The sequence below is a fragment of the Halichoeres trimaculatus genome, unplaced genomic scaffold, assembly GCF_033239565.1.
Source record: "Halichoeres trimaculatus isolate MK-OKI-2021-1 unplaced genomic scaffold, fHalTri1.1 fHalTri1_scaffold_23, whole genome shotgun sequence".
Classification (NCBI taxonomy): Eukaryota; Metazoa; Chordata; class Actinopteri; order Labriformes; family Labridae; genus Halichoeres; species Halichoeres trimaculatus.
The window spans coordinates 16,672,295-16,690,941 of NW_027437201.1; the positions used below are offsets into that span (position 1 = coordinate 16,672,295).

Sequence of the window (18,647 nt, forward strand, 5' to 3'; positions counted from 1 at the left end):
CTCCTAGAATTCTCATTGTAGCTTAATTATACAAGACATCAGATCTGGAAACCATCAGGAGATAACTGACATTTACTCAGGCTGTTCTGATTTAATTCTATTAAAACATTCAGCTGAAAATGTGTCCTAGTTAAAGAAAATAAGAATCATGAGACTTCTTATGAACTATTTTCTGCAGATACGTCAAAGTTTTATTTTTCTAGGGAAAAAATGTGCCTCACATAGAAATATGGATCGTGAAGGAATTTTTGCGGCCCATCACTCATCACCTCACCCACAGGAGGGGCTGAGCAAACACCTTATAAGTTATGTATAAACCCCTCTCATCAGGCCTCTCCACCTCTGTTTATTGATGCTTTCGTGCAGAGCAGGAAATGTTGGCATTTAAAGAGTTAACCCCAGCGTCATCCAGCAAGAGTATCCAGAAAACGGAGCCAACTCTGAGCACACAAAAACACAAACACGCTCCTTTACCCAACCCTCGACTACTACTACCCCTCCTGTATGACCTTTGGCTGCACTGAGGAAAGTAAATATTGCTTCAATCACTGATACAGTTTCAGTTTAACGTAGTTTCTACAGTAGTCGCTGTGTCTCCGATCCTTAAAGTGATCACAGATATCAGACAAAGACGAGAACAATCACAGGAGTATGAATGAAAAATACTGACTTAAATTGTTCTTCATGTTTTTCTCCTCTCTTACACCTTGATATTGAATTCTCACCTCAGTGGCTGCTGCATTTAAAAGCATGACAACATCTCTTTTGTGCACACAAAGTAGTTTCATTATAAAGATTCATGAGAGGTAGGAGGGGCTGACTATAAAGATAAACCACAGTGAGTGTTTCTGTGCAGAACTTGCACTTTGATTTCAGTCTTTTACAGCTCCATTGTAACTTACAGTCACAGTGAGCTCTGCAAACAGCTCAGTGTTTGACTTCAGCAGCAAGTAAATGGCGGGCGTTTTCTCTCATGGTTTCCTACATGTAATGCATGTTTAATGTGTTTGTGTATGTGTGCACCCTCATGTACCCACTCCTCTACTGAGGCTACATTCCTGAGCTGTAGCATTGCAAAGAAAGGCCCCCCTGTTGTCTAGGCTGACATCAAAAGACTCCCGGCTCTCATCACTTTGTAATTAAATGTAGTGACAGATAATAAAGATCCTTCTCTGTCTGCTTTCTCCTTCAAACTGAGACTGAAATATATCATTCTCTTTAACAAAACAGCCTTTTATCTCTACCCCGGTATAGATGGGAAGCTTAAACGCTGTTGTGTTGTCCAGGTTGTGAATAATGTACATGTAGGGTACCTAACAGCCAACTGACTTTCCACTTACTCCATATAAACAAATTAGAAGTAAATCTATAGTTAAACTGTGGGGGAACGTCAGGCTATATTCACAGAGAAACACTTAATTTTATTACTTCTTGGCCAAGGTTAGACAACATCTCCCGTCGCCTACATTTTACTAGCATGGATTTAAATCTGTAGCTTAAAATGTTAGCTTCCAATGCTAAAATGAAGCTACACCGCAAAAAAACTGAAATCACATCAAGTGTTATTGTCTTATTTTAAGCAAAAACTGACTTATTATACTCAACTTAAACCACATTCACCTGATCGGACCAGAAAAATGTCTTGTTTTAAGTTATCAAAAGACAAAAATGAGGTCTGGAATAAAAAAGAAAAGTTTAATAGAAAATTTGCTTGAAACTAATAATGTCCTAATACAAGTAACTTTTCTCCTGTTCCATTAGCAGAATTTTTAAAATTTGTTTCAAGCTATTCAGACCTATTTTTGCCTTTAAATAACTTGAAAAAAGAAATTTTTCTGGACTGGTCAGGTGAATGTGGCTCATATTAAGTCTAAAAAGACATTTTCTACAAAAAATAAGACAAAAACACTTGGTAAGATTTAGGGATGGGTACCTTTCACATTTGAAACGATACAGTACCAATTCCCGGTACTTGGCAATTGGTACCGGCACTCAACGGTACCCATTTTTGGTACTTTTTGTGTTTTCATGTCGTAAAAAATATCAATTTATTTAATAACAAAATGCTAATTCTTTGCAATTTAACATATTTATTCTTTAATATATAACCTTCAACGCTGTGTTTATGTTCGGCATGGAAAATCACCCACTCTTCTATTCCCTCACAGTCACAAGGATGCATTTAGGTACCTTAACATGGTACCTTTTGATTGAACATAAATTGGTACCCGGTACTTTTGACAGAATTTGGTGGGTTCCTATAAAAGTACCTAATTCTGTAGCCATCCGTAGTAAGATTTCAGCTTTTTGCAGTGTATCCTTGTAAAACAGCCAACATGTTTTGTGAACATGATGCTAAATGTGACCTACATTTAAAAGGGTTAATTTATCTTGGAGAACCACTATCCAAAGGGCAACAAGAGTTAACCATCACCTACTTAATTGGACTCTTTCAAAAATTGTAATGCCTGGTTTGGAGTTGAGATATGACTCTATATTCCTTCCCTATTTTAATTTAATTATCATCTCCTCAGTTGCTGATTAGTTAGGAAGTCATGACCTAATTTTGAATCCTCAAATACCCTCAACATCTCTGCTTCAAACCTAGAAAAAGAGTAGAATACGCCTAAGTATTAGGGTAAAATAGTTGCAGTACAGAGCGCCATCAGTGGAGGCAGAAGTAAAGTGTGGTTTTGATAGAACTCTAACTGTTACAGCACTTTGATACACCTTTACCCGTCAAAGACATATTTACAGATTCCAATCATTCTTTTTCATATCGAAGAAGTGCGTTGTATTTGCCGCCTCCAACTCTACGTTAGAGTTTATGGTTCCCTCCATACGGGGACACAAATAGCCCCCTCCTGTCTGACCTCCCCTAACACCCCCGCATATGGGGAATGTACTCTGGAATTCTCCCCGCAGTCCAAACATATTGGCGGTTTATTTTTAACACCAGGTCTTGTTATAGACGCTCTTTGCCCCGTGTTGTTTTATGTTTCGTACATACCATCATGCCATACTAAGGAGCTGATCCTGGATCACTTGAGGCTGGTGTCAGTCACTGAGGGGTTTCTACTCTGCGCTGTAATTACAGACTGGAGTGTGCATCAGTGATGGATGCCACGCTGGTGTTTGTTTGCTGCAAAGTGGGCTGCTTTGAGAACGTTAACCAGTGATTACCCCATTACGAGCGCTGTATTTTTTGTGTCAGTGTGTCTTGATGGAAGAACAAATGCTGATCGGTCGGCCACCTGATTAAATCAGTGTTAAATTTATAAAGCTTCCAGCCACTGGGGACTGACCTGAAACACACAGCCTGACGTGTGACATTTTTGTCATAGGGATGTGGTTCATAAACTGTCACATGAACATGAAGGTTTAGATAAAGTTCTGATGAATGCTGCTTTAAAAATCACTCTGAGTCTTTCTAATGCCACTCAAAAAAGCCATTTCCTCCTCTTGCACTAAGGGCTTTTATAGGAAATACTATTTGGGGCTAATTCACTGCAGGGATGATTGATTCAGTTTGTACTGATTCAATTTGGGGCTCTTTGTCTTATACCATTGCACGGTAACCACAGCAACCACAGTATTAATGAATTGAATCTTCTTTCGCTTTGTGAATCCACTTCAATGTATTCAGCAATGAAATTATGAAGGGAAAATACAACATGAACCTGAAATGTGTCCGTTATATTTGATTATGTTGCATGGAAACGTCCTTTTGGAGTCTGATGGAATGGGAATGTGCATGAGTATGTGTCACGATTATACATTTAGAGGGCAAACAGTTGTAAATAGATGTGATTGAGTGGATTCAAATAACAAATTAGTCTGGAAAATTGCCTCTGTCATTGTCGTTGGAAATTATCCAAGTAACCCAAAAATGTTGAGGATCGTGGCTTTTACAGAAATATCTACATATTTCACTTAATTTCTCAAACCGCTGCATATCTGAGCTTGAACTTCATGCTCGACATTCATGGGAACCGGCTCTTCCTGCAGCTACTGGATCGGAGCCAGACTTTGAGTGTTCTCATGAGGCTTCAGCCCCCATTGTTGGGCTTTCCTACTGCGTCTATTACTGTAAGCTTATGAGAAGACAAGAAAAGAAACAGAGCGGGAATCCGTTGATTGAAGGGTCCTGTAACAGTAACGAACCACAGAGAGGGAAGCTGGAGACAGACTGATAACAGACATCATATTCTGTGTGGTTTTTCCTTCTAACTGCCAACCTTGCCGGCTGAGTCTCTGTGGTTTGGTGTCAGAAATCTTTACCTTAGTTCACTTCCAGTCAAGACACTGAGCATAACTGTGAGAGCCAAGATAAGCTTGATAATGCTAACAGCTAACCAAAGTTCAGCTAGAGATGACAAAGGTCTCATGGGTCATCAGTGTGACTGAGTGGAATTCTGCAACAATCCATAAAATTGATCTGTGGGTCCAAATTCTTGTGATTCCTAATAGAAAGAGGAGTGGGCGGATAATGGAGCAGCGTAGAGGTCAGGATACAGTACTGCAGTCTTTGCTGCTGAATCATAGTGGGCTGAGGATGACTGAGAGTTATGCACTGGAGTCTGAAGTGAAGCCACATTTATTAGATTTCTTTGTCTGGAGCCAAGGAAACGAGCACAGTGTGTCTCAGTGCGAGTCAGAATACAGATGAAGAGAGGAAAGTGGTCAGAGGAGCAGGTTTTCATCTCACTGTTAGCTCCTTTTCATGATTACCAACACCAAACAAGTGATTCCTAAAGGTTTCATTTTACTGGCAAAGTTTGCTGACAAATATAATTTGTAATTTATAGTAAAATATAAGTCTTGGCTTTCAGAAATTTGATTAAAATATGTCATGTTTTTATTCTTTTATTTAATATAAGTAAAACTATGAAAAACTACAAGCCTTATCTTGATGAAACTTGGCGGTAAAATTTGCCAAAGAAGACCAAATTCAATTTGGGGCATCATCCAAACCAAATACCATTAAAAGCAGATCTGTCTCATGAGCAAGCAACAATACTGACCAAGTTTAATTCGTTTCTCAAAGTGAGCCATAAATGTATAGTGGCTATATGCGCAGATTTGCACATTTTGCTCATCTTATGACTTCACTTTAATTTTATCCTAACCCAGGGTTAGAATGACAGCTAGCAATACAATTTATAAGCATTGATAAAATTTGCCTTCAAAGCAGTAACACACTAATGCCTCAGCCAAACTTATTCTGTTATTGCTGTGTGTTTGTCAGTCAGCAAATTTTCAAAAATTTGTTCCCAAATTTTATGAAACTTGGCAGAAAAATCAAGCACAGGACAAATAAATGTAGGATTTGATCTAAATCCAACCCAAGAACAAGCAATAAAAAGCAGATTGGACTCCAGCACAAGAAATAATATTGATAAAATTCAATTTGTACAGCTCTGTAAATATATACCCAGACATATCTGTGGTGTATTTTTGTAAATATGCGTATGATAACATCATAGAGACTGAACTTTTGGCCTCTGTTGCAGGAAAAAAAAATCCCTTTACTTTAAAACTCACTGTATTTTATTATCTTGTTTATTTGATTGATTTATCTGGTGAAGACACACACAAAATGTCTGTCTCTGTAGATTTTGGTTGTACACCTGCACTTTGTATCATTGCTATCTTGTTAAATTACACTTTTATTCAAACCTGATCCACTGACAAGGCTGTCCAAACACTCATCACAGGCAATCAGCTGTGTACTTAATCTAGTTAAAGGCAGAGGGATCGGGGCAGCCCTTTGTTGTCATCACTCTATCTAGTCTGATTAAATTGTGATGACAACACAAGACAAGGGTTGTGAGTAACTCTTCAAAACAGGGACAAACTAACTGAACTGACCTCTCATTTGTCTTTCAGCCCACAGTCACTTTTCAATAATACCCGTACTATGGCTACTATTCAGACACATATACACACACAAATAGTATGACCTGTGATTACAATTCCTATTAGACATTCATAATTCATGATGTTTTGGAGCTCCAAAAGACTTTAGGAGCTCTAGGTGAAAACATGGAATAGATCAAACACTATTTCTGTGATTGAAGATGATCCGAGAATGATTTGATAACAAAACAATACTACAGGATTTGATAAGACATATCATATCCTATAACATCTGTTGATATGATGCAAAACAGTATGGTATGATAGGACATGATACAGCAAGATACAATGTAATGCAATAATGTTAAGATACTGTTCGTCAAGACACAATATACAATACTCAAAGATACAATATGATATCGGTCATTAAAAGACAATAGCTTAAGGTACAATATGGTAAAATATGATATCATATGTTTTACATTACCATGCAATGCGATATGATACTTTGTGATGCAGTATGTTGTGATAACATTTGTGATATATGTTGCGATATATGTTGCGATATATGTTGCGATACAAAATGTTGCAAAACGGTACACTGTGATACGACACGTGCTACAATAGGATATGTTGCAGTACGATACATTGCTATATGATACATTGTGATACAATATGTTGCGATGCAATATGTTGGGATAAGATACATTGCGATATGATATGTTGCGATGCAATATATGTTGCGATACAAAATGTTGTGATACTATAAGATATGTCAGGATGCAATACGTTGGGTTACAATAGGATATGTTGCAGTACAAGATACATTGTGATACAGTAAGTTGCGATACGTTGTGATACAATATGTTGCTTTTCAATACGTTCGGAAACAATATCATAGGGTAGTAAACAATGTAACACTATTTCATGAAATACAATGCAATAAAATTGGATAAATTAAGATTATGGTATGATACCAAACAGTGCAAGGAGTTAAAGCTGCTATCATTTTCATAGCAGTCTTTAATGGGGATGTGCCCATCCAACTTTTCTGGTTCTGATACCAATATCCACAACGATACCTGGGCTTAGGGTATCGGTCGATACCAATACCAATTAGATTCCAGTGTTAAATGATAACCTGCATGCTCTACTGTGGGATAGGACTGGTAATGTTTTGGGTAAAAGGCAAAAATGTGTATATGGAATTACTGAAGTTAATATTTATTTATTTAAACTATAAAACATTTAAATGTTTAGCTGCATTTTGGTAAAAACAATGCTTCAGAATGTACAGGAATTCTATTTAATTGTAAACTTTTATACCCTGTAGACTAGTAATGCAGAACGAAACAAAAAAAAAAGAAAGTGCATTAGAGGTAACATTTTAAATCAAGTCGCCAAGAGTGCTGGTAAAAAAAAAAAAAGACATATTGCCAGTTGCCTGGATCAGCACCATGGATCGGCCCCTTTCCTACCGATACAGATCCAGCTTTGAGGGGCACCAATCCACCGATACCTGGTATCAGGACCAGTATCGGTGTATCCCAAGCCTTTAAGTTAAGTTAAAGTTAAAGCTGAAAACTTTAAGCAGTAACTGAACTAACTTTCATGTGATCTAAGTTTTAGTTGTAGGAATGTTAAGATTTACCAATGCCAATCATGTATTTTGGAGTTTGTGTAATCATCCTGAGTAAGATCTATATGGAGTTATTTTCCCTGAGGTCAGAAGAGTCCAGTGTGAAGGGGGAGGAGGGGACGTGTGACTCTGCTGTAGGAGGGGAGCTATTAAACTAGCACATCACAGCTGACCATCAGACAGAGTCCCTTCATTTGTTGACGACAGGACACAAGGACTGACCCACAGCAGCTACAGCCTGACAGACAAAGCCGAGGGCCCAGTTAACCCCTGGTCTAACAGTGACGCAGACAGCTCTCCAATCTGACCTGCAAGGAGCATCAGCCTCAGAGAGATATCTGCTGTGAGTATGAGCCATTTGTTCATTATAGTTAATGGATAGCGGTTAGAGCCAAGATCAGTGAAATTGCATATAATGCACTCTGGTAGAAGAAGGCTGTCAAGTCATTTTAAAGTCAACAAGAATGGAATCTAATTGCTTCAAGGACAAGGCCCTGTTTTTTTGTATCTTTTCCACCATTATCTCTACCACCACATTATTACAAAGATCTCTTCTCTGCGTTGAGAAATCACTCCAAATGATAAGCACATCTGTTTTAACACTCTTCTCTGTGTTGGTATGTGGATGGAGTTACTGTAACTCAATCACAGCTCCTCTCCAGACTCATCCCTCCCCCCTGGCTGGAGTCCTATCTCTGGTTTTGGTATGCACTCTCACTGTCTGCGTGAACGTGAAGATAAGTCGTACTGTTTTAACGACGGAGGTGAAATGTTAGCCGCTGCTCCAGATGCAACATAATTCTGTATCTGGGTCTGAATGTTTGTTATGCGTCTCTCCCTGGAGAGTTTGGCTTCGGCCCCAGCTCCACAAACGCGGTAAACTTAACACTCCCACGTCCACTCGGCCCACTGATTGTCAGGCTTTTACAAACATTGACATATAAGGGATGGGGCTTGGGAGCGCCTGCACGGCCACTCCAAGAGTTCTCATCTACAACTTACTGTCAACTTAAGCTGACTATTCTTTCCACAAAGACGCTCTCCTTTGCATCACAGGCTCAGCATGTCACATTACTTTAACTACTAAGTTCCTCCTCAGAGGAGCACTTAACTGGCTGTGATCTGGTCTTGTAACCATCCCCTCTTTCATCGTGTGTGTGTGGACCTGAGTGTTGAAGCAAAGCCTCTGATTTTCATGTGAGTGTGAGAAAACACACACGGGCATCCAGGAAGTATGAGCTAAGTGGTGAAGAGAATAGAGAGTGGATGTTGACAGGGGTTATCTGAGGTCAGACTGGCCTAAGCTCCTGTGCCAGCCTGCTAATGTGGAGAAAGTGCTCGTTTCCCAGCTGCTGAAGATGCTTAGTTTGAGGGATGTGAAATCAATTTTTGGCACATTGAAGAAATATTTATGTTGAATATGAGCGTGATCCATTCGGTGTTATCAGTAGAGACATACTTTATCCCGAGATTTATGTTTGACAGATGCATTGCTTTGGGAAGGATCAGGAAGATAATTTCTGACAGCCGGTTAATCTATGAGCAGAAAAAACCTCCAGAGGGATGTAGAGATAAGAAAGTCAGCTCATACTTATAAAAATATTAACTATCAACCACTCCTGAAACTCACTCCATATCTCTCCTGGAATTCCATTCATTTCACCACCCATATTTACGAGTCGAACCTCAGTACATACTTTTACACATTCACATCCGACATGGGCTGTGGTGCCTGTACAGGGAGGAAAACCCACTCCCACTGGAAATGAGTCATGTCAAACAGAGGAGAGCCCCTTGATGCTATCACCACAGCGGTGTGCCGGCCGGGGCATACCCGTCCACACTTTCACACATACTGTGAGTCACAAGGCTGACTGCATGACGACCAGAAGGAGAAATGACCCATGCTGCACTGCCCTACGAAATGTTTGTGGTAGTAATTGCCGAGGCAACGAAACATTGGGTTAAAGAGAGAATAAATTTTTGGAAAGAGTCCAAAATACCTAAATATGATGCCACTTTATCTGAGTCATGAAAGAAAAGTTATTTAAAGATTGATGAAGATATATTGCTCAGCAATCATCAAATGAGCTTCAGTTTCTCATCTATGATTAAAACAAGCCTTGTGTTGTCTACACTAAGCTGTTTAAATTCTGATCAATAATATATTTAAATATTAATCTCAAGGTATATTTTAAAGCTCCTTTGGTCTGTGCTTATTTATGTCCGATATTTTTATTAGATGACTCTAGACTAAAACAGTCAAAAGTATGCTGTTCAATGGCTGGAAAAGGGCTGAATTAGCAGCATTTGTCTGACACCTACCCCCTTAAAGGTTTCAGATATTGAAACCAACCAAACAAAAACAGTCTCTTCTCTTTTTTAAGGTCATTAAGAGACACTGATTTTAATTTCAGTTTGATTCATAACCTACTAAAAACTCCATAGGGTAGCTTTAATGTACAGTAAACTACATTATATTTTCATTATTTTGCTAAAGTATTCAAAATTCTGCATGACCCAAGAAAGCAACAACAGCAAACCAAATTCAAAAAGGTTTTAGAATTTCTCATAAGTTTGTAATAACAGCAGAAAAAGCTGGAGACTCAGTCACATAGAAGAGGTATTTAAAGAAATCCTCGAGAGCAGATCAGCCTATCTGCTTTTAGTTACCACGACAGCCAAACAATGCTCTGTCAGGTCCGACACACACACTCCTGTAAGTTAGTTACTAAGGCAACCCGTGCGCTATTACGCATGGAGCATCTATATTGGGAACCCTGGCGCTGGACCAGAGGGTCACTCCATGACGCAGCGACGCACGCAGGGCGTTGTTCTTCCATAATGAGACACTTTATAACAGAACGTCAGCCCTGGCATCAATCTAGTCTGAGAGCGACTTTTAGGACTGACGGACTACCGCTGTTGGACTCTTTGGGGGAAACTTGCTTTTGCTCTTTTTGCAAGCCTGAAACTCTTTTTCTTGTGGGAATACAAGCGCTCAGTAAGTGTGTGTGGACTTTGGTCACTTTTAAACTTCCTTATTATCAGCTGCTGTCCGTGCGGATTAAAGAAGGAAGCTCGGTTTTCGCCGGGATACCCGCTGCGCAACGCACAGATTCAAAGAGTGAGCTGTCATCGCAGAAAATCTTTTATCGAGCTTATTTTGAGGCTTTGAAACATTTCAACACAATTTTGTATTAATATTTGATGAGAATTTGATTGTTATGTCGTCATAGGAGTGACATCTTTATGGTTACTATGTCCGGTCTCCAAACATCATCGGGCATTCATTTGATGATTTGCATTTTGTACATGACAGAAACCGGTAAATTGAAGCTCTTAAAGGATAAATACTCACGCACTTTTTTCTCAACACCTGATTTTGCCTGAGTAAAGTTACTCCTGTAACCGGACTTTACTTTGATATCCACAATGAAGTCTGAAAATATTCTTCCCACACCAAAAATGCTCACTTCCTGTTAAATTCGACTCTGGCATGGCATGAGAAAGCTGTTACAAACGCAGTCCGGATTTAGCTTCTATAAATTCTGTCCGTGCTGAACGTGCTGCAGCGACACACCCATGTCCCAGCATTCTGACATCTACACACACACACATCCACACACACTCCTTCACTGACAGAGGCTCTCTCTTCTTTTCATTACCATCCAGATCGTCTGAAAAGATGCTGCTCCTACTACTGGGAATCATCCTCCTGCACATTGCTGCTCTGGTTCTTCTATTTGTCTCAACAATAGTCAGCGTGAGTAAAATAATGTTGTTTTTCCTCCTTTTTTTTTCCTCATCAAGTGCTCGTTTTATGATAATGTTTTACAAATCTACCTTAAAACAATTGGAAGTATACATTCATCCTTTACTTGCAGTAGGTAAATGTTTTTAAACAAAGTTATGAGATTTAATAACTTAATTTAACAACTATTTTCTTTGCACATGACTGACAGTGTTGTATGTTTGACATCAGGTATGGACGTCAAGTGAAACCGGCACCTCAGACCTCTGGCAGAACTGCACCACTACCAATGGAGCTTCCCACTGTATCCCAGCATCCACTGGAGGTCAGACACCTGCTTCACATTTCACTGTTTACCTTCAAAACAACTTATTTTTATACCCTCATACTTAAAGTTTTGCATTGAGCCCAGCCTAAGGCAGCTAAATTGATATTTCTAGAGGCATTAGGTGTTGAAAAATGATGTGCTGAAATCCAACATTTAGCATGTTGATGATGTGGGTGTGTCGCAGCCCCTCTGGGACTCTGGTGCCATCTAGGGCAGAGAATGTGGCAGTGCTGTCTTGAGATGAGAGCTGATAGGCTGCCGCCGTATAAATAGTCATGGTGTGATGTCCATATTGAGGTCTCATGCTGGGGAGTCCATAGTGACAGGAGTTTGGGAGTTGTGGATGATCTGGGTGGGGCTGGGGAGAGTATTTAAAGTTGATATGCATGTGTGAGTGTGTGTATGTGTATGGGTGGGTAGGTGGGTGTGTGTGACAGTATGTTTGAAAGCAGGGGGACCTTGGACTACCTCATGCAGAACATAAAATGCTGTGAGGTCACGCCCAGTGTCAAATCAGAGTGTCCAGTGTTAGTTTGCAGGGATCATTAGGACAATTTAAGGCAGCAGCTGCAGCCTTGGAGAGATTTATTTAGACAGTCAGCCACCTCTGAAGGGAGATCTGGATTCCACTTTTTTAAAACCCTCACATGACAGAAACTCTATTGTTCAATAATCACCAAACTCAGCCTCCATCCAGCTTTAGCAGCAGCGTGTTTGCTTCCTAAATGTGCGGTCACAGAGTTGCAGGAGCTGCCGGCCACAGCCAGGGTGATGTCATTTGTCTAGAATGAGCCGCGCTCAGCCAGTGTGTGTTTTGTCAGGCCGGCAGCGCCTGCATACTCTGCCAGGTAGTTTGATGGCGCAGCCGGTTTGTTTGACTTGCTTTCATTAGCGCGTTGACGCACTGTGTTTATTTAAGAAGGCGCGTGTGCTCTGTGCTTTGGCTTTGGGAGATGGAAGATAGGGGTCTGCTCTCACGTGGGGAGCCCGGCCTGTGTTCGACGAGGCTTTTTGGAAGCTTTGCTGAGCAATCAAGTTCATTCTCCTGTGACTCATAATCACAGTAATCTTTGTTATTTATAGAGCTTCTGAGGAGTTTCCTTGGTTACGAAAGTTTCCTGTCAGTTTCATGACGCCTCAGTCAGTCATAATCTGTCATAGCTGTGTTAAACATCCCATCCTTACCGCCAGGAAACTTCACTCATTCTGTATTTAACTTTTGCTAAAGCATGTTTTTCCCCCTGAGTAGACTTTTGACACATAAACAAAAAAGTAAAAACAGTTTTATTTTGGTAGGGCTCCACTCTTCTTGGAGCTATTTAGAGTTAACTTCCTGTTTTGAGTCACAGAAGAATCCTTCTGCATTGAAATACCACAAACACAAACCACAGCATTCTAACGCATTTTAGGACATGACTCATTCTTGCTTATCAGGGATATTCTGAGTCTTGAACCGCGCCTCACGCGAGGAAATGCCCCCTTGTCACTGCTTCCTACTACTGGTCAGTGGAGGAAGGAAGGGAGACGAGATGTGTGTTTATCAGAAAGCAGCGATGATGTATTGTCATATTTATAGGAGGGGCACTATTCATAGGACAGGGATGGAACATTTCACCCATTTCTCACAGCCTTATCACAGTATTATGTAACATGTGAGGACAGCATCATTACAGGGGAATCTAATTGTTGGTCTGGTGTGGTTTTGTGCTGGCTGCATTCTGTGGACTGAGATTTGCAGCGTGTCATGTTTCATTCTGTATCTCATACTGGAGCCAGTGATCATCTGAGTGTACTGTGAGGTTGATATCGTAGGTAACCTGACTCCAGAGTGTGAGGGAAATTTTCCAGGAAAATGCTGCAATTCTTCTCAAACGTCCACCGAAGGAAATTAAGACAAAGTTAGAGTCTCTGTTTGAGTCTCTGAGGTTAAATGCGGTCAGTCAAAATGTTAAGATGACACAAAGCTAATGTTTGGTTCTTCAGGTATACTTTCTGTTTTACGAGGTCTCATAAATTATGAATCTTGCGCTGTAAGTGCCCCCATTAAACCACAACATGCATTTGATTTACATAATACAAGTGAATCGATAAACTAGAGATGCCTGAGGAAGTTGAAAGAAGCACATCAGACATTTGAATGTCAGAGTTTGGAAGTGGTAAACATAAAGATGGAGCCACAATAAAAGACTCACATTTATAGGCTTGTCTGGAGCATTTGCAGATTTTAGGATGGGACAGGAGACTTTTTAAAACTTACTTAGGTACAAACACATCAAGGATGTCCTTAGCAGTCAAGTACCTTGAGACAAACCAACGCTTTATGACTCTAAAACATGACAGTAACAGTAGGCTTGACTAAGAAAAAGAGTGGGATGGATACAGAAATGGAGAGTATGTGATCTCAGGTAACCTGAGAGGCTGAGAAGGCGGCCTGGATAACCCTCAGACAAGAAATAGACCCTGCTTTGAAGTCCTAGGATTCCTGGCGTTGTGGAACGAGTGAAGCTCAGATACAACCAAACAGATCAGGAAGATAGCTTCTGGTCTTCTTTGTCAATACAGGTATCTAATGGGTTAATGGCTTCTAGCAGTCTGGCCTTGGAGACTAACAAACAATCAATGTGGTACATTTAGCAATGGGTCCTTCTGTGAGGGGCTAGCTAAGCTTTTAGGAACAAGATACCTAGCCTCCATTGTTGCGGATCCATTATAAATTCCCAGAAGAAAACCTAGCTTCTGTTAGCTTATGATGCTCCCTTTGAGAGGATGCTTAAGACCAATCAAAGCTCACTTTGGCATGTATTTTTAGTAATGTGTTTCCACCAACCCTTCCCTCTCTTTAGCTCGTTGAGTGAGTGTTAAATGCTTTTGGATAACATCAATCGTGGATCCAGTTATTGACAACCCTCCTTCTTCTCTTTGCAGAGTGGATTCAAGCGGTCCAGGCCCTCATGATCCTGTCCATCATCTTCAGCTGCCTGTCCCTCTTCCTCTTCTTCTGCCAGCTCTTCACTTTGCAGAAGGGTGGACGCTTCTTCCTCACTGGAACTTTCCAGATCCTTGCCAGTGAGTTGGATCAACCTCACCACAACATAACTGAGAATAGATAGACACAACCTGATATGAATGTTGCTCTTTTAATTTATCAGTTCATGATAACTTCCTTTAATAAAACATAAAATGGCCCAGTTCCCACATTACAAGAGACATCTTGAAATAGACGGTTTAGTTTAACTGCTAATCCAAAACACAAGGGCGTTCAACTAAAAGTGGAACAAAACAGAGAGGAGCAGTTTTCTCTGCCAACCATTTCTTAATTACCAACCAAATGACTAATCCTTTGAGCCCAACCCTTTGGTCATTTAATACAGGAACACTTGTGTAGTCACAAAGATAAACGAATGACAGATGCTCAAACCGCCTCTTCCGTTGCCATGAATTGAATTAAGAGAGTCTGAGCCAGTCCCTAATGGTTTAATGCCCCACTTGTCTATTGTACTTCATGCCCTTTTGCCAGAGTGGCTCCACTGCCAGTCCATTGTCTCCTCTCTTGGCAGCCCTTTCCAACATCCCAGGTTTTTTTGTTCTCTGCTGTGCCCGTGCATTGACTGGTACCCAGGTGCCCACTCAGCCACACAGGAATGACGCTGGGCCAGTTGCCAGACGCACAAGTTGAAATGTCAGGAAGGCTGGCACTGCGGGGGTCTGACAAAGTGATCGTGCTCTGTCTGACCAGGGAGGTGGGCAACACGGGAGAGACTTACAAAGTCTGGACTCAATAAGCATGAATCACTGAGATATTATTAACAGAGGATCCCTCTTGGTAGGGCTTCCCTATGGCCAAAGACTTCCCCTGTCAGCTACGACGGACACCAGTCATGTACTTAAGATGAAAAGACGTTTCCATTGAGAAACCCTTAGGTCTCTTGGAGCTGTTTCAGTTAGCTTTAGCATTGCTTGAAGCCACATAAAGCTTGCTCACTAAACAAGTAGAGGGGTTGAAAACTGCTGTATCCACTAGTTTGTGTCATCTGTACATCCTTTCACTTGTGTGTAGCTTGCTCAGATCCCCCTTAGGCCATTTTCCTTGAATGGAAAAGCTCAGCATCCATATTTAGTTCCCCTTTTCTGCAACCCGTAGGACCAAGGCCTGTCTGGTAGATTGAAAACCTGTTGATCAGCTGATGTGTCTGCCATTTGGAGGCAGACCTACTGGAAACACTAGCCTGCTCACTCCCTTGCTAAGAAAGGGTTCAGCACAGGACACAAGACAGCAAGCAGGATGCTGAAGGGAAACCTGATCTGATAATTGATCAGGGAGATAGCCAACAGTACTCAGTGCTCATTTTTTTCCTCCCTGCAGGTTTGTTCGTGATGAGCGGAGCCATCATTTACACGGTGATGAGTCCTGAATGGGTGTTTGGGTCGTATGAATTTGGCTACTCCTACATCCTGGCGTGGGTTGCCTTCCCTTTGGCGCTGATCAGCGGACTCATCTACGTCATCTTGAGGAAGCGAGAATGAGCCAATCCATCTCTGTGTTCCCAGTAACCCCTCTGCCCAACTGCAAAATGTCAAACCCCCTGTGAAGTTTAAGTTCTGATGCCCGAGTACCAATGGAGCCACCGGGCCATTACACCCAGATCACAGCGATGGGGGGTAAAACCAAAAATTCAAAGTGCAAACCAACACAAAAACCACCAATACTGTCTCAGTCAAAAGATGTATATAGTATCTATGGTTTAAAACCTATTTATAACACTTTTTACATATATGTACATAGTTTTTGTGTTGCTTGTCAACAGATACTTGTATGAGCTTTGTTTCAGCTGATTAAGTGCCTTGTGTTTGTTTGTAATGATGAAATAATTAGATGCTATTTTGTTGTGTTTTCTCTCTATTTTTTGTTTTAATTGCCAAAGAATTAGCAGAAAGACAAAAAAAGTTTCTTGAACTATATTAACCAAAGTGCATGTATGGAAGTAGAAAGGTTAGAGGATTTCATTGGTGGGCTTGCTTTACCAGAAGAGTGCTGACATCCATGAACGTAGCATAGCCACAAGTTAGAGATTTGGTCCTTTTCTATTTGTGAATTTGCAAGTTTCAGTGTTTTTGTTTTCAGTGTTTTTTTTTTCTATTTCTTATTTTCAACAACAGATGGTGCTATGTATTTATCATTCCTCTTACTGATAGCAGTCATTTACAACAGAGTTTCTTTTATTGTGTAGAGTTGAACAGCTTGCCACCAATTATAGTGAGACTCCGACAAAGGTGCCTGACTGCTTCTTTAGGGAACACAGCCTGATTTGTTTTGCCATCACATACTGTAAGACGCTAATATTTCAGTTTAGGGTGGTACATCCATTAAGCAAAAACTCATTTGAATGTCAGTATTACTTTGAAGAGTTGTATCACAGCAAATTTACGTCATATAAGCTTCATCGTTTAATCTTTTAGCCTTAGTTCTCCCTCATTTTCATGTTTGTGTTCACTCGTGTCAATGACGGTTGAAGTCTCAAGCCAAATCACCTCTTCCTAACCAAAACCATCCCCCCAAAAAATAACACTTAAAGCCTACAAAGGAAGTATCTTTTGACCTTACTACGAACATAAACCACAGAGTTGAAGCCATACCAAAAAAAAAAACCTAACAAGAGGAAAAACGTAGTTAGCATTAACTCTGTTTGTAAGAAAAAGGACAGAGATGTTTGCAGTAGTGATACAAATGTCTGTTTCACATACTTGAAGTTTGACATGCTGCAGTCTCTGATGTCTCCATGTTTTCTCTTCTACTGTATAAAACACTGTTTATATGTTGTGCATAACAGATGGTGATGAAAACTTAGCCTTAAAACATTCACTTACTCAATAAAACAACTCTCACATTATATAATATTGTGTATTCCACTGTTACAAGGGACTGGATTCATGCTAAAGGACATAGTCGTGACTTCACGCGGGATAATAAGTCCTCCTGGAGGCTCTGTCTGTAAAATCTGAAACATGTTTAAGGGCTAAAGGAAAAACTGACGGTAGAAGGAGATTAAGTTCTTCACCATTTGTGGTGATGAATCTGTAGCTGGAAGGTGATACGCTACATGATCAAAGGTGTCAGCAACTGAAATGTAAATTCCTGTGCACTGGCCAAGCAAGTCTATTTTACAGTATGCTATCACAGTCTGGTGGATCGAATAATCCACCCTGTGCATGTATTCGCAAATGCTGTATGTGACTTCTGCTTCCACGCGCTGGGGCAAAGGCACGGCGGTCTGCACCTGATGCCAGTTATTCAGAACATGCAGCTAGCTTTTCAGTGTCAACAGTCTCTCCCATAGCATCAGGAATAAGAGGACTTGGACGAGGCGGGGCTGTCCTCCACTTGACATCTCTGGTGAGACCCTGCAGCCTTCCAAACAGAGTGATGACGTGGTGGGTTAATTCAGAGCTTACGCTAGCTAGTCTGCTGTGGTTTTTTAGCATGATGCTCATTACTGGGTTCAGTTAGAAGAGATCGACTCTAATGACAACTGCCCTATGACTGTTCTGTGTAAAACAATAAATGTCAATGTCATGTTTACACCTAAACTTCCGAATGCTCTCGATATTACCAAAGCTACATTGAGTTGAATCATTAAAGGATGTTTCTTACCACCATCATGGAGCCTGTTGTGTCTTTTAATTAAGGGGATTCAACACCAATAAAACAACAGTTCATCATTGTATTTGTTTTCGTACAATATTATGGCCCTAAAAAAGTTGTATGAAACAGTTGTCTTCCAATTTTCAAAATTGGAAAACAACTTAATCAAGAATCTCAATCAAATATTTTTACAAATATTTATAAGTGACTTTGGCTCAGAAAAGCTTGCTTAATCAGAGAGTATGATTCACGAATGCTAATGAAAATCATATGAATGATTAAACTGTAACCACAACATTTGCGCCAAGCCCCTAATAGCTGACAACTCAACTGATTTTATCAACAATTGGCAAATAGCAAAACGGTCATTCTATTTTCTCTACTTCACCCTGACGACGCTCTATGCTTCCTCTGCTGTATCACTGAT

General features: G+C 40.4%; 1 protein-coding gene across 2 annotated transcripts; it reads left to right on the forward strand.

Moving 5' to 3' along the window:
* The first annotated feature begins 7,692 nt into the window (after positions 1 to 7,692).
* Positions 7,693 to 18,227, forward strand: pmp22b (peripheral myelin protein 22b). 2 transcript variants are annotated; one of them, XM_074663881.1, is made up of 5 exons: positions 7,693 to 7,841; positions 11,174 to 11,264; positions 11,484 to 11,577; positions 14,506 to 14,646; positions 15,944 to 18,227. In XM_074663881.1, exons 2-5 carry the CDS (start codon positions 11,187 to 11,189, stop codon positions 16,102 to 16,104), a joined length of 474 nt encoding a protein of 157 aa, XP_074519982.1. In that variant the 5' UTR covers positions 7,693 to 7,841; positions 11,174 to 11,186; the 3' UTR covers positions 16,105 to 18,227. The 2 variants fall into 2 exon arrangements, with proteins under 2 accessions (XP_074519982.1, XP_074519981.1); XM_074663880.1 differs by lacking the exon at positions 7,693 to 7,841 and adding an exon at positions 10,358 to 10,502.
* Positions 18,228 to 18,647: the final 420 nt, after the last annotated feature.

Coding starts and splice junctions, on each gene's coding strand:
- pmp22b (XM_074663881.1), top strand. CDS start 11,187: ATGCTGCTCCTACTACTGGGAATCATCCTCCTGCACATTGCTGCTCTG. Junction 11,265..11,483: donor TTGTCTCAACAATAGTCAGC/GTGAGTAAAATA, acceptor GTTTGACATCAG/GTATGGACGTCAAGTGAAAC. Junction 14,647..15,943: donor AACTTTCCAGATCCTTGCCA/GTGAGTTGGATC, acceptor TCCTCCCTGCAG/GTTTGTTCGTGATGAGCGGA.